General features: G+C 38.3%; 1 protein-coding gene across 5 annotated transcripts in view; it reads right to left on the reverse strand.

Moving 5' to 3' along the window:
- The window catches only part of SLC4A4 (solute carrier family 4 member 4), a 351,984-nt gene that overhangs the window by 136,024 nt on the left and 193,537 nt on the right, over positions 1-22,423 (reverse strand). For all 5 annotated transcript variants that reach the window (XM_023253060.2, XM_019829398.3, XM_019829396.3 and 2 more), the window contains one exon: positions 14,767-14,843. In XM_023253060.2, coding sequence (XP_023108828.1) covers positions 14,767-14,843 — 77 coding nt within the window. The remainder of the gene's footprint in view (positions 1-14,766; positions 14,844-22,423) is intronic.

Raw genomic sequence — 22,423 nt, forward strand, 5'->3', positions numbered from 1 at the left:
ACTCTCTTGATAACTCTGGTTCCAGGGCTAAGTTCTACCTCTTTTTGGATTTTGAATTTTTGAATCCCCATGTGCCATTCATTTAACATTCATCAAACCATAAAATCTTAAAAGAACTCAAAGACTAGTCCAATTTCCCACCCAATGACTACAGTTCTAACATACAGTCATTTGCTTCTTGTTGACACTATAGTGAAAGCATTCGGTTCAAGAATTAACTCAAATGTCACCGCTGGCCAGTCCCCAGCCCCTGGCAGAATTCTTACTCCTTTCTCTGGGCTAAGACATCTACCACCCTACATTATTTATAGATTTATCTCGCATTCTGAAATCAGAACCCCTAAAAGGCAGAGACCATGTTCTATTTATTTTTTGCAGTCCTGAACTCTTGTATTGTGCAAAGGAGGACTTAATTATAGCTTCATAAATAAATTACTGATAGAGTTCAATTTCCTATTGAATTCATCTTTACACTAAAATAAAAGCTGCCTCCATGAAACATACACCTTCTATTGTATTTTATGTCTACAGCAACAGACAGTAAATCCATCTCTTTCACTATAAAGCAACGTTCATGACCTTCATACCCCTCAAACCTTCTCATTTCCAAGAGTTTTGGTTAAGTTACTTCAATTATTCTTAGGTTAGTGCCCAGGCATCTCACCATCCTAGTTACCATAACCACCACATCCCCGCAACTGTTTCTGAGTAATGGGCATCTTTGAAAAATGTAATTCTGATGAAAGTCATAAACTTTCTATCCAAATATAGCAGGACTTTTCCTATATTCTTATTCACTTCATTTTTTGAACTTACATGATTTACCTTTACTCTTTTTTTTTTTTTTAATTTACCTTTACTCTTGTTAAATTCCTTGTGGTTTCAGCCTGTCAAGGCCATTATCCATCTTGATTCTAGGATTTAAAATGTAAATAGCTAACCTTGTCAATTTTGTGTCCTCTGAGAATCTGATGAGCATGCATTGTGCCTTAATCCAAATTGCTCAAAAATCTGTTCAATGGGGCAGTACAAGCCAAAAAATGTCAAGGCATTAGAAACCTTTTCCATAGTTACAGTGGTTACTAATCCACATACTTTAAGTACAATTTTGCTCCAGCTAAAAACCCTTTGATGGTCACACAACTCTCAGCTCATCAAAATGCTTACAACGTCATCACGAACTTTATGGATGCTTACTACAATCAAGTGGCCTGTTCAGAAAAGAAATGTAGTAAATAAATATTTTTAAGTTCTTCTATTCAACATGCATAGCAATGATTTAGATCACAGGGTAGCAAATTTTGTCTTTGAAAGATCAAACAGTAAATATTTTGGGCTTGGCAGGTGACTTACAGTGTCTATCACATATTCTTTTATTTTTTTACACAACACTTTAAAACTAACCATTCTTAGCTTAACCATTTTTTTTCAACGTTTTTTTATTTATTTTTGGGACAGAGACAGAGCATGAATGGGGGAGGGGCAGAGAGAGAGGGAGACACAGAATCGGAAACAGGCTCCAGGCTCCGAGCTATCAGCCCAGAGCCCGACGCGGGGCTCGAACTCACGGACTGTGAGATCGTGACCTGACTGAAGTCGGACGCTTAACCGACTGCGCCACCCAGGCGCCCCTTAGCTTAACCATTTTTGGACCACTGGCAGGCAGTTTATGACCCATGAGCCATAGTTTGCTAGACATTATCTCCTCAATTCTGAAGCAAATAGCCTATTGGTGAAGACAAGCATTTGGCCAACAATTAAAATAGGCAATTATTCAATGACAGTTATGGTAGATGTCATGATGGAAAAGCAAAATGTGCAACTAGAGCTCATAACCACAGTCTCTTAGACTGGAGAGTCACCAAAAACTTCCCCAAAGAGGTGACATTTACAGAGGAGTGCATGAACACCAGTTGCCTGCGCAGGAAGAGCATTTTAGTCAGAGGAAACAGCCCAAGCAAAGGCCCCAAGGCAGAGGGAGACTGGCACCTTAATAGACCGAAAAGAACATTTGTATGGCTGGAGTATAATCAGCAAGGGAAAGAACCTTGTGAAATGACTTTCGAGACAGAAATTAGGCAGGACAGCGCAGGACTTTAAAGGCCATTTTAAGGATCCTGCGTTTATCAAAAAGGCAGTGGGAGGCCATCAAATGGCTTTAAGCCTTGAGTGTTGCTTTTGGCACTCTCCTTCAGTGCAAAGCCTGTCTTGTATTTTCTATATGCCTTCATAGCACTTAATCAGTTTTCTACATTCTCAGTTTTAAAAACGTAATGGTTTGTATTACTGCAAAAATTCTTAACATACTGCTATTGGCTGGCTAGCAGCTTGTTACCTTCAGGAAAGAAGAAGGAAAAGAGAAAACACCACCACTACAAAATTTCACTTGTATGCTCCCATGGGAACTATTTAATGTAGAATCGTTCTACATTGGGATCTACTCTGATAAAAATTAAAAATACCCCAGTGTTCTATTTTGCTACTTTCTCTTGAATTGCTGCTCCAAAAGTTAAAACTATATTGCTTTACTTATATTACTCGCTCCACTTTCCCTTTGATGGCTTTGTTTCATAGTTTAACCTAGTCCACTATTCACAGGGAAGCAGAAGGCAGTGAGCAGGAACCTCATCTCTACCTGGTGTATTTCACACATATTGTCTTGTTTTATTCTCATAAGAACCGGAGAAATCAGGTTTTTACCCACTCTTTCAAGGCTCAGAGACATTAAGTGTCTGCATACAACCACTCGGCTCATAAGGAAGGAAGCTACTATTTGAACCAACATCTCTGGGATTATAAAACTCAGACTTTTCTACGACTTCAAGCAAAAAACTTCTCCTATTATCCAGAAAATTCTGGCAGGGAGGGGGGGAATACCTCTAAATCTTCTATTCCGTTGATTTAAATCCTTTTTCTCCAAGTCCTTCCATGCTGAGATATTACAAACTAGGGGTTTGGATCAATAAGGCATAGCTAAAATGAGACAATATAACCCACAGCACACAATTTAAACCATGGAAGGCAGGGAGTATATAATATAGGAGTACACAGCCCATACTATGACTAGAAAAGGTAGAACCTTCTAAAAAGCCTTTCATTTTCATTGATTCTGTTTTTTATTTTAATAAAACCTGCATGTTGTCCTACTTCAATACATCTTTGAAAAATGAAAACCTATAGGGAATTTTTAGAAGTATAACTAGAAGCTTTGAGAAGAATTCATTGCACTCTTCTGCATTAGCAGGACTTCATTCCTGGAGTTCCAAGAAGACACGGGGGCACAGGAACAACACTGCCATCATCCCAAGAAAATCCCTTTATGACATGTTTTACAGAAGTTTTCATGATCCCCTGATGACAACTTACTCCATGAGAATCCCACATTTAGAAAAAGAGTCTTACAACTAATTTAAGTACTAGTAGCAGTTGTTATTTTTCTAAACAAGATCTTCCTTCTGGGTGTAGTGTCTGGAGATCATTTCTTAGAGATCATAATTCAACAAGGCAATAAATTATGCACCTAGTTTTCCTTCATACAAAACCACAATACAGAGGTTACTTATTGAAATTTCTGGAATTCCCCTTGTTTATTTCTCAGTATCACAAATAAGCTGATATTAAAATGGGCTTTAACCATCAGCGTGATTTGCGGAACAATGAGTAATGCAATCAGAAGACACCGTGAGGAAAGATCAACATTTTGCTCTGACCAAAAGGTTTTTCGGAAACAAGCCATCCTAATACATAGCTGTATTTCAACTTGACTTGTTCTTTTTTATTTTCAATAATATAGTTGGGTGTTTACCAAAATGCTGTCCTGGCAATCTAAACTATAGAAAACTGTATGAGTAAAACAGGGTTACAATAATGTACAGAACTGTAAAGTCAATAATAAATCCCACCCAGTGACAAATTCTTTCCAAATTTGATATACCTCACCAATAATTTCTCACTAATTTCATACAAAGTGAAGTAGCTCATATCTAAAAGCACACTGTTGAATAGTCCATCATTTGAAATGTGCTATCCTTGGGAAAACTTAGCAATCCCATGTCGTCTTGCAATAGAACATCTTTCTGTGCTGACAGTTGGTTTTTCCAATATGTCCTTGTGCCACACTATACTTTGTTTTAAATAAAGGGCAAAAAAAAAAAAATATGGTGTTTTCTTTAAACTATGTCAATCAGCCAGTTAACTATGTTCCATTGAGCTTTCATCATGAGAAAAATGTGTAAATGGATTTGTAACAAATGAAAGAGCAAACTATATTTGAAATGTTAGCATTTGCATTATTGTCCTAGCCAAAAAAAAGGAAATTTTAAATGTAGGAGATGAGCAAGAATGTGCATTTCAAGCAACTGGTTAACCTAATGAAACACTCCGTCAGTGATCAGAGGAAATACTGATTTTTGAAGTCACCAGAATGAAAAGATAAGACAATAACAATACTTAAATCACCTTTCTCGGAGAAACTCTCATACACATTTTCTCACCCTCGAAAAAGAAAAAGTTCTCAAAAAAGGGTAAATAGAGGCTGATTCACCCTTGATTAATCATCAACATTCCCAACAGCAACTAATTCACAAGACTGCTGCCTCTACCTTTCCCCAGACCCTCTGCCTCCCCACTTTCCACCCCATAAGGGAGATGAAGACATACATACACATAAAAAACAGTAACAAACAAGTGACTCTTTGTGAAATGACAAATAGTAACTGCCAGGCAGTGTCAGAAATTCAAGACAGGAGTAATTAACATGAACCAGAAAGTTCAAGGATGCATGTAAGGAAAAAAGTAGCACTTGACTTCGGCCTTGGAGTAAAGGTAGGACTTGGAAAGATAGAGAAGAGACATTTGGGTCCAATGGAAATGAGCATGCAATAACAATGTTCATGGAAGTACAATCAGACACATTTCATTAGAGTGCAGGCAGAGCAGTGGAGTGCAAAAGTTAACGATATGAAACCCCAAAAAGCCAAATTAGCAATATAAATTTAAAAGGTGGGAAATGAAATCTAAAATGAAATTGACCTCCAACCCACCCAATCTTACCGCAAAACCAACCAAAAACCAGTAGCACATTTAAAGAATGAAAATGACAATGATAATTAAGATTTGTATAATATTTGAAAGTGTTTTAAGCATGTTCCTTTTCACACATCAGCCCTGTGCAAGAGGCAGTTCAGACTGGATTACAACAACTGTATTACAAAATAGGAAACAGGTTCATAGCAATTTAAGGTTTGGCATGCTTATTTAAGTCTTCAAAGCTACTCCTGAGATCAGCTTCATTTTTAAAAAATTCAATAATTCCTTTTCCTCTTACCAGAAAAAAAAAAAAGATGAAGGTTATAATGATGTGTACCTATCACACTTAATGGTCAAGAGGTGAACAGATCTATAGTGAGAAGGAGTACTGAACAACCTGAAGGTCAAGGAACCATGGGGTGTTACAGCAAAGCACAAGTAAGGATCTGTAAATTAAGTGAGTGTCCACCACGGTCCATGGACAAATCAACAAAATAACTAATCTACTTTTGCTAATTTTACAGGTTAATTCTAACCATAAAAAAAAAATTGCAATCTTGCTGTATTTCATTAGGAGGGTTGGGGACCATGATTTCAAGGAATTAGAAATCACATTATTTTCTATTTACTGGATAAACCAAGTCATTCACGTGTATTGTTAAACTGCAGATAGTTACGTCCCAATTTATATCCCCTATTTACCTCTTTCTCCAAAGACTATTTTATTTGGCTATAACTCTTATCTTCTGTTATTTATGTTCTCTAAAATGGAAAGATGCTTCTAAAGTCCCTCGTTTCACTTTGATTGATGGATCTGGCCCACACAGTTATCTTGTCTTTACTGAACTGCTGCATTTTACTGTCGGCACCACACAGTTTATTTGGTCTCTCGGCGAGTTATACACTCACAATCTAAGATTATATATTATACTTTTTTATGCTTTTCTCGTTGACCTCCACCAACACCACTTAGGGTATGGCCACACAACAAACCGTTGGTTCACTGAATCTTAATCACTGTGGCAGTAGAAACATCTGGTCACCGTAAGAATTTTTTAAATCATTGGTTTATTTAGTAGTAATTCTGGTGATTAGCCTATTCAGAGTGATGTGTGCCTCAAAGACAGACTGCAGGGCAATAACTCTCAATTTGACACCTATCCCTTGGGACCTAAAAAAAGGCCCCAATCCAAATAGGCAGAATCCCAGTGGTCATTAAGAGGATAGGCTCCAGAGCCAGAGTACTGCTCTATGACTTAAATGCTATTTAACTTTGGGGAAATTACTTAATCTCTTTGTGCCTCAAGTTTGCCAGCATGTATAATGGAGTTGGTCGTACCAACCCCAAAGCATTAGTGTAAGTGTCCAACTATATTAGTTGTTAATTATTGTTAATTTTTCTTTATAGAGGAATAGACTCCATGCTATCAGGTAAAGCCCCCGAATCAACAACAGTGCAGCTAATTTTGAAGTTCAAAGCTATTACAATGGATCCTTATACAATGACTCAGTAACTTTCTAGTCCTTTGTATGTCTATGCATAGAACACTGATTAGGCAATAATGTCAGTTTGGTATGACTGACTATAGTTTTTCAGATTGTAGGGGAAAAAAATCACTGCTGCTCTTTTAACCTGGAAGCAGAGACGGGGGAAGAAAAGAACAGTTGTTTTCATTTCAGTTCAGTTCTAGGGAGTGAAACCAGATCATTGGTGGTAACACATGAAGAAATCAGGAAGCTCTGCTGGTGATTGATAAGGTCATGAGATTCTGCTGAGGCAAATAAATCAACTAGCCACTGGATCAATCAGACAAGTGAGATGGAAACAGTGGGAAGCCCTTCTCTTTCTGAAGAAGAGCAAGAAAAACTTCTTCCCATGGCATGGCCTCTTCGTAAACCTACTCTGCAGTGATGCCCTGTTGGGAGGGAAATAAAGAAACAGCAAAATCTGCAAATACTCCCCTACATGTAAAGAATGGCTTGCTGCTCTTGTATCAGTTATCCCAGATGACAACACTCCTTCAAAGATCCTAATAAAGCACTTCCATATAAGGTATGAACTTTTCCTTTACCTCACTTCAGAGTCTGGATGGAAGTTCACTTAAAAATCTCTGGGCGGTGGCGAGCTGGGGAGAGGAAGGAGATGCAGAGCCAAGCAGCAAATGTGTTGAACAGTGCTTCAGAGAGAACACTTGTCCAACTCTCCTTGCAATTTTCCTTTTTGTTCCAAATGCTGACCACCAAGAAGGGCTCTTGAGAGGAAGCCATCCTTGGTTGCCAAGGAAATTCCCACAAAGCCTAAAGGATTTCTTTGAGAGCTGGCGACAGCAACACCTTTAGCAGAAGCAAGAAGAAACATACAGGTGGCCATGTCTACAGCCACTGTTCTTTTCACCTCTTTACCTCAGAATACACGAGGATTAGCCAGCCCAGAGATGCAACCAGACCAGCACAAGAAACCCAGTTTTAGCCTCGATATTTTAAGTTTCTGACAAAAAGCCCCCAAAGTGAGCTGGGAGGCAGATGCCAGTGACTGAGATTCTTTTCACTTCAGCGACTTGAGTCGCTAAGCTTTTACTGGAGTGAATCATAAAGGAGAAACTCAAATCTGACTGGCATACAGTGTCCCAGCAGTGGAGGAGGGTTTATTAAAGTGTTTAAAAAATCTAGGACACAAATTGGTATAATCTTTTGGGAAGGTAATTGACAATACACAGTGAGCCAGCAATTCCACTTATAAAAATTTCTCCTCCAGAAATACTCACGAAAGAATGCAAAAAAAGAAAAAAAAACAATAAGGATTTTTCTTAAAAGCTTGATTGTAATTGCAAAGAAATGAAAATAACTAAATATTTATAGTAGAGCATCATTTAAACAAAATATGACTCTTGTGTACTACGGCCTTTAAAAAGAATAATGTAGATGTCTATGGCATTGTTGAGTTTTAAAAAATCCAACTGCAAAACAATATGTTCCTATTTGTATTTTATATAAATAAGTATATAATTTTTATGCATAGAAAAAGCCTAGAGGACCCTCCATCAAATTGCTAAACAGTGGTTATTTTGAGGGTGAGAATTTGTGAATTTTCACCATTTTATTCATACTTGCTTTGTTTGAATTTTTACAGCAATTTTGTATACTTCTGAATTAGAAAAAAATGAAGTTTAAAAAAAAAGCATAGGGATAATATGTTACTTCAGCAGGCAAAGAATGGCTCCATGTATATATTTACAATTATTATAAAGGGTTTTAACCAGGCCATTAGCATGTTCATCTTAAGGTATTGCTGTTTTCTGGTTTTGTAACAATTTGCCACTTCCAAGGGGAAAAAAGTTGTTTATCTTTTTAATGAAGTCATGGTCAGAAGTGGGTAATGTGTGACATGAGATTAGACATCCATCAAAGATAATTGTTGATGGCATTCTATGACTCTCTTTGATAAATTCGAAGAATATTCATGGGATTGGAAAACAGGTAGAAATGCTACCTATTGAAAAGAGGAAACGAGGGGCGCCTGGGTGGCGCAGTCGGTTAAGCGTCTGACTTCAACCAGGTCACGATCTCGCGGTCTGTGAGTTCGAGCCCCGTGTCAGGCTCTGGGCTGATGGCTCGGAGCCTGGAGCCTGTTTCCGATTCTGTGTCTCCCTCTCTCTCTGCCCCTCCCCCGTTCATGCTCTGTCTCTCTCTGTCCCAAAAATAAATAAAAATGTTGAAAACAAAAAAATTAAAAAAAAAAAAGAGGAAACGAAGCATATAATTATGAGGGGACCTCAAATATAAAACATGCTGGTTAATTATTTAAGACATAAAACCTGCCATCCCTTTTATTCAATGTCCAATACAGGAATGGCCTGTAGTTCTGCTGGAGTTCAGTTCTTTCATAGGCACAGGTAAGAGTATGACTCAGACCCCTCACTCGGCTGTTCTGTCCTGCTCCTACATACCAATGCTCCTTTATGAACCAGAAAGACTGAGATGCTTGTCTCTGTTCCTCGGAGAGGGCTCCCGTGAGGGTTACAGGAGTCACATGTTCATGGGTTTTACCCAGGTGACACACCACACACCTGACGTCAGTTGACAGGAACATCAGTAGAAGAACTGGAGATACAGATGCCGTCACTCAAAAGCTCAGTCTCGCTACTCTTGGTGGCCTATGTCCAGTTCTAGTGCATTAAAATAGTTTAATGTTACATTAATATTGAGTAATAATTTAATCTAATTAATAGTACCTGTATTTTAACTAGGAAAGTTTTTTTTTTTCTTAAAATACTTTGTGAAACAGAAGAACTTCCTTTCCTCAAAGGAGTAAGATCTTGATGTCTATGGTAAATATATTAAGAAATTGGCTGTTGGGTCTTTAGAGCTATCAGTTTAATGCACTGTGGTGCTCATCCAGTGCTTAATTACAGGAACAATACCAGATGATCCAGAACACTGGCAAATTCCTCTATCCTATTGCACAGCATCCTCAGTGATCTTTTCAAAATGTAAATCATACAACTCTCCAGGTAAAACTCCTCAAACAGTGTCTCGCTGCTCTTAGAGTGAAATTAAAAGCTACCCCTGTGTAACTTCCCTGGCCCATCTACTACTGCACACGTGCTACCTTTGCTCCAGCCACTCTGAGCTTGTTTTTATTTCTTCCAGTTTCTTGGATACACCACACTCATTCCGGCCTCAAGGTTTTACTATTGCTTTTTGCTGAGTCTAGAAGCCTCTTCCCTCAAATCTTCTCTTCCCTGGCTACACCTCCTACCTAAAACAGCTTTCCTGTACCTCTCCACATTACTCTGCTATGTTTTCAAAGTAGTATTTGTGATGGTGTGAAATTTCTCTATTCATCTGTTTACTCATTTTTATTGTTAATATTGTCTATCTGTTCCCCAAAGCATGGAAGCTTTATGAGTCAAAAAATTTATCTGTTTCATTCACCTCTGAAACCCTACCTCCAAGAACACTTTCTAGCACAGAGTATACTTTTTGAATGAATGAATGAGTTCAAACGACAGCAGCATACAGTTATGAGGTGATTTAAAAGTTCAAATGTATCGCAGCCTGACAGTTAACTTAAAACCATAGTTCTAAGTTTCACAAAAGACTCTTTTCTTTACCTGAAAATACAAGATAGAGCTTAGTTTACTTCAGACAGGTTAATCTGCTTCCTTTCCAAGCTGACACAGAACCTGTTTCTAAATGAACGTTAGTCTTCTGATTCAAATAAACAGCTTTCATGAAAGTATAGCATTATGAAAATGGGAAAATTCAACTGCCCCAGTTTTAAGTGGGACACAGATTCATGAAAGCAATATATCAGTGCTTCTCAAACACTACTAATAACCATTGACCGTTAATTCTTTAGGCATATGGCTCTGCATCAGGTGGGAGAAGGAAGCTATAGAAAGCCAAATTTCTTACAGAAAAGGAAAAAATGGTGACACATAATCAGTTTTGTTTATTATCTAAATGGCAAACTAATGCCCTTTGAAAGAGACTCCAAAGGCAATCATTGCAGTGGCTACACCAGACCCCAGCAGGGACACCTGGCTGAAGGCTGAAGCCAAGCCGTAGCCACTGAACCACAGGGAAGCTCACTGCAGCTACTCAAACCGTAGTGACTGATGACATCCAAGGACGAAACCACTGCCTCACAACACGCCTTTGTTCTCAGGTTTTCACAGATGTGATCCCATTTGGAGCTCGCCCAACACTGCAGTGTTTCAGGGGTTCCTAAAAATGTGCTACAGACAAGTATTATAACCTCAGAAAATATGAGCCTTTCTTAGCCACTGCACCTTCTCCAAGGAGAGAACAGGACCACCCAGTGCTCAGTGTGAATTAGAGGGCTTCCTGGCTGAGCTGTGAAAAAGAAAAGGAGGTGCTACAGTACTTTTCTGTTGCTGTGCATACGAAATAGCTATTAACGCTACGGGAAGCTTTATGTAAGCCTTAGGAAGGAAATCTTCAAAACTATGAAAAAAATCATCTCAGCTGAATTTAGTTGACTCATTTCTATATCACATATGTGTAAGAAAAGGATGAGGAGTTGTTCAATCACAAAACGTTTCTTTCTGGGTTCCATCTTGAGACAGTCATGGCTTAGCAATTTCAAACTTATACATGATTTTAATGGTTCCATCCTCTTACTCTCTGACAAAATATTTACAGCCAGGTCTATTTCTGCAAACAAACAAACAAACAAGAAAGGAAAAAAAAAACAACCCAGGACTTTAAAAATAGAAATCAAGACCAGCAAGTATATTGGAAGATAAAAGGCAATAAGTGATGCCAAAAATGATTATAATACACTTTGGAAATTAACCTTAGGCCAAATTCTACCAGAAGACCTATGGATAGGTTCTCAAATAAGCTAGCTAAATAATGAGCCCCACCGAAGAGATAACCAGATAAGAAGTTACAAAGTTATGTAGAGCAGTGTCTCCCTGAGAACCTGCAAGGTATTTTCCACATCTCCTGCGTCCACAGTAGTCTACGGACTGCAATTTCACTGAAGGTGGATCGTGTAATTGTGAGACGTTATTGCATTACTGGTAAACCTGAAAACAAGTCAAGCCCTTTTAAAGTCATTGTACCACTTAGCAAAGTCCTTCCACCACAGTTAGAGCTAAGAAGTAAAATGATGAGAAAGATTTTTATCCTCACAGCTGATTCCATACTCAAATGCAAATCAGAACTAAGCCACTGCATTTGGCAAGTACCCATTGCACTTGTAAGTTTTTTTTTCTTTTTAAACAGAAAAGGAATAAAAGGAGATAGAAAAACAAATCAATCTAAGGTAAATGGTGAAGGTAACTGGATAATAAAGAAAAAAAATCCTCCATAGCAACAAAATAGAAGAGATTATTTATATAGATTTACAAGTAGATGAGCTCCAGATGTGTTTTCTTATCTACTTCTCCCCAGGTGCTTTTCTCCTTAATAAATATAACATCCAAGTTGAGGCTCTGAATCACCTAAATGTTGGCTATGCTCTTCTGCTGTTAACTATTTTGAGCTATTTCTCAATAAGGCAGCCGCTACTGAAATCCTAAGTACATAGGCTTGGCAGAGCCAGAGAGAAAAAGTGCAGTCCACAGATTTGTTTCTTCTGTTTTCCCAAAACAGAATCTCATAAAAAATATGCCCTCAAATTTTGTCACCATGTTGCTGTCAAAGAAATTCTGCTCCTCTTCATAACTCTGAACATTAAACCCATAGTTCTTGTGCTACTGGGAAGTTATATAGCTCCAGGAAGTCAAGAGGCACCATTGCAACTGTTCAAATTATAGCCAAGCAGAATAATCAGTCAATCAGAAACTTCAGTTCCAGTCGGATGGAAGTTTTTTGGGCCAACTTGGAAAAGCATACAGAACAAGTTTGACTTTACTGCCAAGATCATTTCCAGGACATTGGCTAATTAATTATAAAAGCTTTTTCAAAACAAATTTGAGCCTGGCAACTTTTTCCTACCCAAACAGAGGGGGAAAAAAGGTTAAAAAATAAAAGCCGGAGTTTATTTTGTTTTTTTGGCCATAGTTTCATCTTCTTTACAAACCCATTTTCTTCTTCTCATCCTAAAATGATCCAGAAGCTTTGTATTTGAAGTTACTAAAATAGTAAGAACAGAAACTGAAAATATTAATTTGAATTCCTACTCTGCCTTGGGTTGTAGAAGAGATCATGGGTCAGTTACAAAACTTCTCAAACTCTTTGGTGGGAAGCAAAGAACGGAGTTCCTTCCTCTTTGTGGGAAGCTCACTGGATTAGCTGCAGTTACTGTAATAGATACAACGTAGATGGACAGTTGCTCTTAAAATGACATACTCATCAACCATCACTTTCTGGCTTTGAAAACAAAAGGAACAAAACTCCTGAATGAAATCTTCCTGGTTTCATCTTCGTACGTATGTACCTCAATGAATATGAGATGTTCACGATAAGCATCAAAGATTCTGGTTTCAAGGACCACAATCCCACAGGTTTTACAGCAAAATCAACACCCCCAAATCATTATGTTCCAACATATTTCATCCAACACTGGCATCAAAAGCTTATGTAATATGCATCTTAAGCCATCAAATTTCCTCTGCATATGCCCAGATCTGAAGACACTCTCAAGAAGGTAAGAAATTTCTCTTAGCCAGCATTTACCAGCTGCTTATTGGCAAATTCCTGGCAAGACAAGAACTGTCTGTAATAAAAGAAGCTTTTTCCAAAAAAGTCTGCCAAGCAGATATTCCTAACTCTGCCTTATCCAGTATCAAGACCCCTGGCAAAACACATAAACAGAACGTTACTGGTAAATATTGAATGGAGCCAAAATGTGCCGAGTAGTGTTGAGGGCAACTCTAAGTCCTAGTGGACTGAGCTTTTCTGCTACAGGTTCATACTTCCCAAGGTATCCAACATTTAAATGACCTTCTGCTCACTTCAAGGGGTAGGCAAATGCAAGGGAGGAGAGTGATCTACATTAGCTTATGAAAGGGGAGCAGCTCTAGGAGTCAAGAATCAATCTCAATGTAATAGGGAGGTAATTAAGCCTGAGAGAAGCAGACAGTTCCTCTTCTGAGGAACACAAATTAAAATCAGAAGGACAACACTAGACTTCAGAGAATCTTGAAAGTCCACAAATTAAAATCAGAAGGACAACACTAGACTTCAGAGAATCTTGAAAGTCAGGAAGGGAATTCTGAACTTAACCTGATGGGAAGCCATTATAAGCTTTTGATCCAGGAGAGAAATATGAGGGCAATAATATGAAAAGTGGATTATTGACATGGGAGAAAACGGACAAGGGATTAGTTCCAAAGCTTTTCTAGCAATCCAGGCTGAGATGATGAAGGCCCTAATAGGGTGCTGCTGGGGAAGGGAAGGAAGAAAGAATCCAAAAGCCACTTCACAAGAAGGAGCACAAATTTACCTTTCCCGTACCTTTTAGAATTCACTAAAGCTTATAAACCTTTGTCACAACTGTTAAGTGCTGCCAGTGAAGAGGCACGTCGTCATAAATAAGTCTCCCTCACCTTAGAATGTATAATTCAGATTTATTTGTTCAGGTGGAAATTTCACCCAGTTAGTCCAAATAACTGGTTTTGTTTTTTAATGTAAAGTGCAAAATTACACCTACTGGCCATTCTCTGTGTCCAGATACCCACCCAACTGGGAACAATGGCCCAGATTCTACCATATTCTTTTTTCAAAGAAAGCAAATCAAGATTCAAAACCGAATTGCTCTCCATGTCAAATAGGCTACTTACTATGTTTTCGCAGACAACATAAACAGCTAACAAGGTTATCATTACCTTTGCCTGAAGAATCTCCCTAAAGTTAATCGTGGCCAGCATTTCTTAGACCTTTAGTTTATCAATGCACTTTTTCCTAAATAATACCTGTTAATCCTCACAATAACCCTGCGGCAGGGATTATTACTACTATTTTAAAGCCTATAGCTTTAAAGACAACTATAGCTTCAAGACTATTTTAAAGACAACTATAGCTTCAAAACTTAAATTGCCCAAGAGAACACATCTGTAAGGGCTGGAGTCAAGACTAATTCTTATCTTCGAGCTTCAAATCCCTCCACATACTGCTTCCCCTTCCCTCAGAGGAAGTGCAAAAAAACCCCATCCGCACATCTCAGTTCATTTTAAGTTGGGAACCATCATTTCTAATCTCATTCCAGCATCTTCTAGGTACATATTTAATCTTACATTTCTGGAGTAAGATGTCTTTGCTTACCTGGTCCTTCTCTGGTTTATCGGAAATGTCATTCAGACTGGAGGAAGTCAGATTCCTATGGGTCATGGCTGGGCTACCTGAAAAAAACAAAAGTGAACCCTAATTAAAGTCTTCTTTTCAAAACCACAGAGACTTTGGTTATATACTTCATAAACACTTGTAGATGATGATGGGAATGGCAATGATGCTTCAGCTCCCCTGGGGTCCCCCTAAAGAGTTTTCCAGAGTCCAGGTTGGAGCACAAAGACAGTTAAAAGAAAAGTATGTAAAAACCCAAATACCATTTTTACGTCTTACCGCCTCGCTCTAGTTCAAGATGAGTTAAACTTTGAAAGATACATCTAAAATGATAAGCACAAAAAAAATTTACTCCTGGTTTGATTTACCTTTTGTCACTGTCCTTTACACACATCCTAATCCGCATGGTATCCTTTCCATGTTCCCACAGAGGACATGGCCTCTGTCCTCAGGTCAGCAGAGCTGGCCCCAGATTACGGACTGGACCTCCTTTCCCCAGGCATCTGCAGTCCTTCCTAGTGTACCGCTCACTCTGATAAATCGAAAAACCCATCTGTGGTCCCTTCTCCAGCTAACACTTTCACCAAGAAGATTTCTCCTTAGTGGGTATCTGATCCAGAATTCCCATTCTTCACCTCAAAGTGGAGTTGTCACAGGCCCCTTACTTCTTGCACTCCCATAAGCATATCCTTTCTTTCCCCTTAACATGCCAACCTTCTTATTCACGTTAAGGAATGGATTTCATCAGGAATACTTCGTGGGAACCAAGCTCCCTGGCAATACAGTGGCTGTAGGTCATAGCCAATGGCTTTAGACACCATCATACAAGAAGAGAGGAGGGACATCTAGAAAAGTGATAGCCCATCTTTAAGTAGACTATGTTAACCAAAAGAATAACATTCTGTTCATTCTGCAGTTGGACTTGAAATTTCTAGGCTTACTAAGCAAAAGAGTAACTTTTCAAAGCCACGGTGTTTGACCCAACCCCTGCAGGGTGCTGAGTAATGCATTCATCATTAATCCTCAATGATCTGACTCAGGCTGGTCTTCACATCAAAAGGACAAGGGTTGAAAAACAAGCCCCAAAGTTTGAATTCAGCTTCACATTCACTACCAAATTATTTTTTAGATTACAGACTTTAATTCCTTCAGATAGAAACTTCAACTCATAATTTTATAACAGACTAAAATCTACTTCTAATAATTTGATGTCTATATAAAAGCAGCTCTAAATATCATAATGGTCTTTAACTACTAAATCAGAAAAATCAGAATTTTCTTGAGCTGGCAAGACAGGGTGTTTTCCACTCTGCTGCATTTCATTGAGTAAGCATGGCCTAGATCTCTTAAACCCTTTACCTGGTAGGACATTTTATTCTAGGAAAATTTGAGCCCAGGGCATTTTTCGAAGGAAAGTAACATCTGAAAAACTGCTTTATGAGCAAAATTAAAAGAACCTTATTGGAGGCCGCATTTTCTTCTTTGAACTGCACACCAGATTTCCAATGTGCACTCAAAATAAAAGACACCAGGTACAAATGTGAATGCTCCCAAATAATGATGGGCTTAAAAGTAATAGGGAATGTGGCTATAATTTTGCACTTTACATTAAAAGCAAAAGCAGTTTTTTGGACTAACCGGTTGGAAATTCTACCTGAATGAGTGAAGAAATCTGAACAATATATTCCTAAAGCAAGGAAGCCTTAGCAATTCTAATCATAAATTAAAAGTAGTTTATGCAAATGAAGAGATGAGGCTGATTTCTTTCTTTTTTTTTTTTTTTTATGTTTATTCTGAGAGAAAGCTGCTGGCGCTAGAGAGAAGGGGAGCAGAGAGAGGAGACAGAGAATCCCAAGCAGGCTCCCAGCGATCAGCTCAGAGCCTGACATGGGGCTCAGTCCCATGAACCATGAGATCACTACCTGAGCCAAAATCAAGAGTCGGACACTTAACTGACTGAGCCACCCAGGCACCCCAAGATTGATTTCAAATTATCAAATCAACTGATGTAAGTGGCAGTACTGAAATAACTTTTTTTTAATGTTTTATTTGTTCTTAAGAGAGAGAGAGACACACACACACAGAATGCAAGCAGGGCAGGGGCAGAAAGAGAGGGAGACCCAGAATCTGAAGCAGGTACCAGGCTCTCACCTGTCAACACAGAGCCCGACACGGGGCTCAAACCCACGAACCGTGAGCTCATAACCAGAGCCAAAGATGGACACCTAACCAAGCCAACCAGGTGCCCACGGTACTAAAATCATTTGAAAGAAGTTTCATTAAGTGATTTAAACTTTCTGGGAAATATCTTAAATTCATTGATTTGCTTTGGAAACTATAAATGCTGCAAAGGTACATTTTAACCCAAGCACTGTCCTAACTGTTGCAAAATCTAAATAGGTAGAAGCCAAATGAATAAAGTTTTTATTACAATGATAATCTTGACAGATGTCACAACTTTTCCAAGAAACCTCATATACCGTCTCATCATTTCTCTCATGATTATACAGCTATATTTGTATTAGATGAAGCGGGGGGTGGGGATCCAAGGAAGATGCAGGAACCAGATGGGGAAAAACAGGTCAATGCTAAGAAACAATCAAATCTACTGTTCTTCCTACCTTTATCTGATTCTCATTAATAAAGGTAACAGCTTCTCTGATGTGTAACTTTGTAATACAATCAAAGAATACGAAGTCAACATTTCTAGGTAAACCCTGAGCAAGATAATAAACATACTTTACTGTTTCCCCACCCCCTCCCTAGCAAACTCCCCACCGCTACGCCCAAACACCTTGAAACCAAAACAAGTGCTTCCCAAGGCAGTGGTCCCCAAAGTGCGGTGCCCAGACCAACAACATTAGCATTACCTGAGCACTTGTTAGAAATGCAACTTCTTGGGACTTACCCTAGACCAACTACAGTAGTCCCCCTTACTCTGCTGTGTCAGTTACCTGTGGTCAATTGTAGTCCCAAAGCAGGTGATCCTCCTGATGAACCATCAGAAGGTCAATAGCAGCCTAACACTACATCACAGTGCCTACATCATTCACCCCACTTCTTCTCATCACATAGGCATTTTATCATCTCACATAAAAAGAGTGAGTACAGTACAATAAGATATTTTGACAAAGACCACATACACAGACTTTTATTACAGTAATTGTTATAATTGTTTATTTTATTATTGGTTATTGTTGTTAATCTCTTACTGTGCTTAATTTATAAATTAAACTTTATCATAAGTCTGTGTATAGGAAAAAACATAATATATACAGGGTTCAAGGCATCCACTGGGAATCGTGGAATGTATGTCCTGCAAATAAGAGGGACTACTATATAATCACAACTCCGGGTTTGGAGCCCAGTGACGCAGTTGTAACAAACGTTTAAAGTAATTTGGAGACATGCTAGAGTTTGAGAACCACTGCTCTAAATAAACCAGTTATCTTAACAGGATAGTGTGTCTCAGGATCTGAATTAAAAGAAGCACATATAAATTGATGTAGGCACAGGGGTAGTCCTGATAACCTCGCCCTCCTCCAAGCCACTGCTCTGAACTACTGTATCTCAAGCAAATCATTCAGTTAGCAACCTTGCCTCAGAAACAGAGTGTCTTACTTGGCTTTTCCTCTAAGTCCTCACCTACACAATCAAATAAATAAATTTGTTTGGGAACCTCATTGTTTAATCAGCCTTTTCCAGAAACATATCACCCAAATCCAAGACAAGGACAAGAGCCAAAAGAGATTACAAACCCGATTATGTCTGGAATCAGAAATCTGTGCATGTTATTTTAGCAAACCCGGTAAGCTGTTATGCAACTGATCCCTAACAACGTCCTATTGTAGGTATTTTGCACCTGACATTCAATAAGACACATTATCAGGATAAATCAATGCTTTCTACTTATAGTTTGGGCCCATAATGTAAATTCATTATATTGCAATCCTAAGTGAGTGGAGGTAGTAGAAGAAAATGTTAACTTATACCAAAAAGGTGAAATGCACGAGGACCCTGAGGTGTGCCACTTCCTGAACAGATGGGGGATTCATTCACTCAAAGGTAACCACACTCAGCCCTTTCCATCAAAATCCAGGGCATACAGGGGTGTCTGCGTGGCTCAGTCGTTAACCATCCAACTTCGGCTCAGGTCATGATCTCACAGTTTGTGGGTTTGAGCCCCGCATTGGGCTCTGTGCTGACAGCTCAGAATCTGGAGCCTGCTTTGGATTCTGTGTCTCCCTCTCTCTCTGCCCCTCTCCATCCCCTCCCCCTCCCCCCCACACACACACTGCCTCTGTCTCTCTCTCAAAAATAAACATTAAAAAAATTTTTTTAAAGAAACAAACAAACAAAAAAAAAAAATTCCAGGGCAAACAAATGTTATATAAGTGCTCTTGGTCCAAAGAAACTTTGTTTTTGTTTTGTTTTGTTTTTTTACGTTTGATTTCTACAAAAGAAGAAGAATCAGCCTCAGGTGCATAATCATAATTAATTTCCATATCACTGTTTTCTGGCCCTAAGAAAAAGAAAACTTTGGAGAATCACATTTTTAGGCAGTTTCACACAATTAAAAACAATTTCATTTTGAAAGTACACACTTGGCAGGTACATACTGTCTTCTATAAAAATTAACTGCAGTCTGTACTAAGTTTGAAAATCATTGTTCTTCTTTAGCACACATGTAGCGATTCATAAAGTCCTTTGCAATGATATCTATTAGATACAATAAAAAGGGTGAGGAGAATGTACTGCATAGAAGGAAGATATTTAAATGTGTACGTATTAGATAAAAATGTAAATATGTATGTAATGCAATTAACACATCACCCCCCTCACCTCATACCTTTACAATGAAGCAACAGAGAGCCTCAGAACAAGCTAAAACAAAGAGCACCTGGGGTATGAAATAAACTGGATTTTTTATCCTTAACAATTAAAGACTAATTTTAGCATGAAAAACAACTAAGGTAACTTATATAAAACAGACATCAGGGAATCTGGGTGTCCATGTCAGAAAATTCAGAGGTATGGGTCTGATTTGCACTGTTTGAGACCATAAAACTAATAATAAATGTAGTTTTGGAAGAATGCATGCTAATGTGTTCTGTATTCCACTGACTCACTGATATTCTCCACCCCCCCCCCCCACCCACCCATTGTTGACATTAACAACTCTACTAGAAACTGTCTACATCTAAGACTAAGGGGCAACTAATCCTTTTAAGGACTAAGTACTTTAACTTACATTATCTTACTTAATGCTCATATAAGCACCTTGAAGTTAGTATTCTTCTAACTTTACACATAAACAAAATGAACTTCAAGGAGGTTAAGTTCATGGTCACACAGCAAGTAGTAAAACTATAATTTAAATCTGGATCTCTTAATACCAAGCCCCCTGCCTCCGAGAAAAAAAAATTGGTCTCTCTATGTTATTTACATAAATAAACACGCAAACTTCACCATTTCTAATAAAGAGAAACTTTAACATATAACCAAAAAGAATCTATTCTATTTCCATGCCAATTATATACAATATAATGTTCTTAAGAATATTTAAGGCAGAAACATTCTTGGTTTCCAATTTGGTTATTCCCAGAGATGGAGTACACATTTCTTTACTTTTTCGTTTTCATAAAGAAAAAAAGGGAGAGAAGGGAATTGAACTCAGCTATAATGTTTGCCACTGTGATTAAATAGTAGCCCAAAACCACACCTCTGTGACAAAGGAGAAAGGATGCTAAAAGCAATAGCAATGTAATTATAAAAACAACAACGTCACATGCTTCTGAATGTCCCACCTCACAATCACAGCCAAGTATTTGTAAAATTCCACAATGTACATACAGTCAACTCTCCATTATTTCCATATTGGTTTTCTACCATATTTCAAGTTACTCCAACTGCAATTTCTTTCCATTTCAACCACTAAAAGCAGGAATATAAGCGGACAAGGAAAATAAATCACCTGGGATACTAGCAATGAGCTGGAGAAAGTCTAGAAAGAATCGCTAAAAGAGAAACTTAGATATTGTCATACCAGTTGCCTAGTCCTCCATTGCAACAAAATCTCAACAGCTGCCCCTACCAAAAATAATAATAAAATAAACATGTCATTAAGACCTCTAACCCATTGTTACTCCTGACCTCCAAATATAGAAATATTTAACATGTAAATATTAGATGAAGGAAACTTAAAAATACCATCAAAGGAGCTCTTTGAAGGAATTTCATAACTAACAGAATATCAGCTTGTATTTTTTTGCTTATTTGATTTTTAATTGTTCTGTTTAGAAAATTTTTGTTGTTTGTTCATGATTGTTTTTATACTTAATTTTATTTTTTTTTAATTTGCATCCAAATTAGTTAGCATATAGTGCAACAATGATTTCAGGAGTAGATTCCTTAATGCCCCTTACCCATTTAGCCCATCCCCCCCTCCCACAACCCCTCCAGTAACCCTCTGTTTGTTCTCCATATTTATGAGTCTCTAATGCTTTGTCCCCCTCCCTGTTTTTATATGATTTTTGTTTCCCTTCTCTTATGTTCATCTGTTTTGTCTCTTAAAGTCCTCATATGAGTGAAGTCATATGATTTTTGTCTTTCTCTAATTTCACTTAACATAATACACTCCAGTTCCATCCACGTAGTTGCAAATAGCACGATTTCATTCTTTTTGATTGCTGAGTAATACTCCATTGTGTGTGTGTGTGTGTGTGTGTGTGTGTGTGTGTGTGTATACACACCATATATACACACCACATCTTCTTTATCCATTCATCCATCAATTCGATGGACATTTGGGCTCTTTCCATACTTTGGCTATTGTTGATAGTGCTGCTATAAACATTGGGGTGCATGTGTCCCTTTGAAACAGCATACCTGTATCTCTTGGATAAATGCCTAGTAGTGCAATTGCTGGGTCGTAGGGTAGTTCTATATTTAGCTTTTTGAGGAACCTCCATACTGTTTTCCAGAGTGGCTGCACCAGTTTGCATTCCCACCAACGATGCAAAAGAGATTCTCTTTCTCCGCATCCTCGCCAACATCTGTTGTTGCCTGAGTTGTTAATGTTAGCCATTCTGATAGGTGTGAGGTGGTATCTCATTGTGGTTTTGATTTTATTTCCCTGATGATGAGTGATGTTGAGCATCTTTTCATGTGTCGGTTGGCCATCTGGATGTCTTCCTTGGAGAAGTGTCTATTCATGTCTTTTGCCCATTTCTTCACTAGATTCTTTGTTTTTTGGGTGCTGAGTTCAATAAGTTCTTTACAGATTTTGGATACTAACCCTTTATCTGGTATGTCGTTTGCAAATATTTTCTTCCATTCCGTCGGCTGCCTTTTAGTTTTGCTGATTGTTTCCTTCGTTTGTTCATGATTTAATACAAAACAAACCCCAAGAGCCCGGAGTCAAAGCCCTAAGTTTGTCTTATTCACAGTTTTAGCCTCAGAGCTTGGCACTAAGTGGCACTTAATAAATATTTGTGAATGAATGGATAATACCAACTGGGTATCATTTTACTTCCATTTGGAGTTACTAGTATAAACACTACTGTTCAAAGTCCATTTCCTATGAAGGGAGATGCTGTGTACACACTCCAAGAGCCTTCAGACTTGGAAAGCCTTAGAG

This window comes from Felis catus, chromosome B1 (assembly GCF_018350175.1).
Source record: "Felis catus isolate Fca126 chromosome B1, F.catus_Fca126_mat1.0, whole genome shotgun sequence".
NCBI lineage: Eukaryota > Metazoa > Chordata > Mammalia > Carnivora > Felidae > Felis > Felis catus.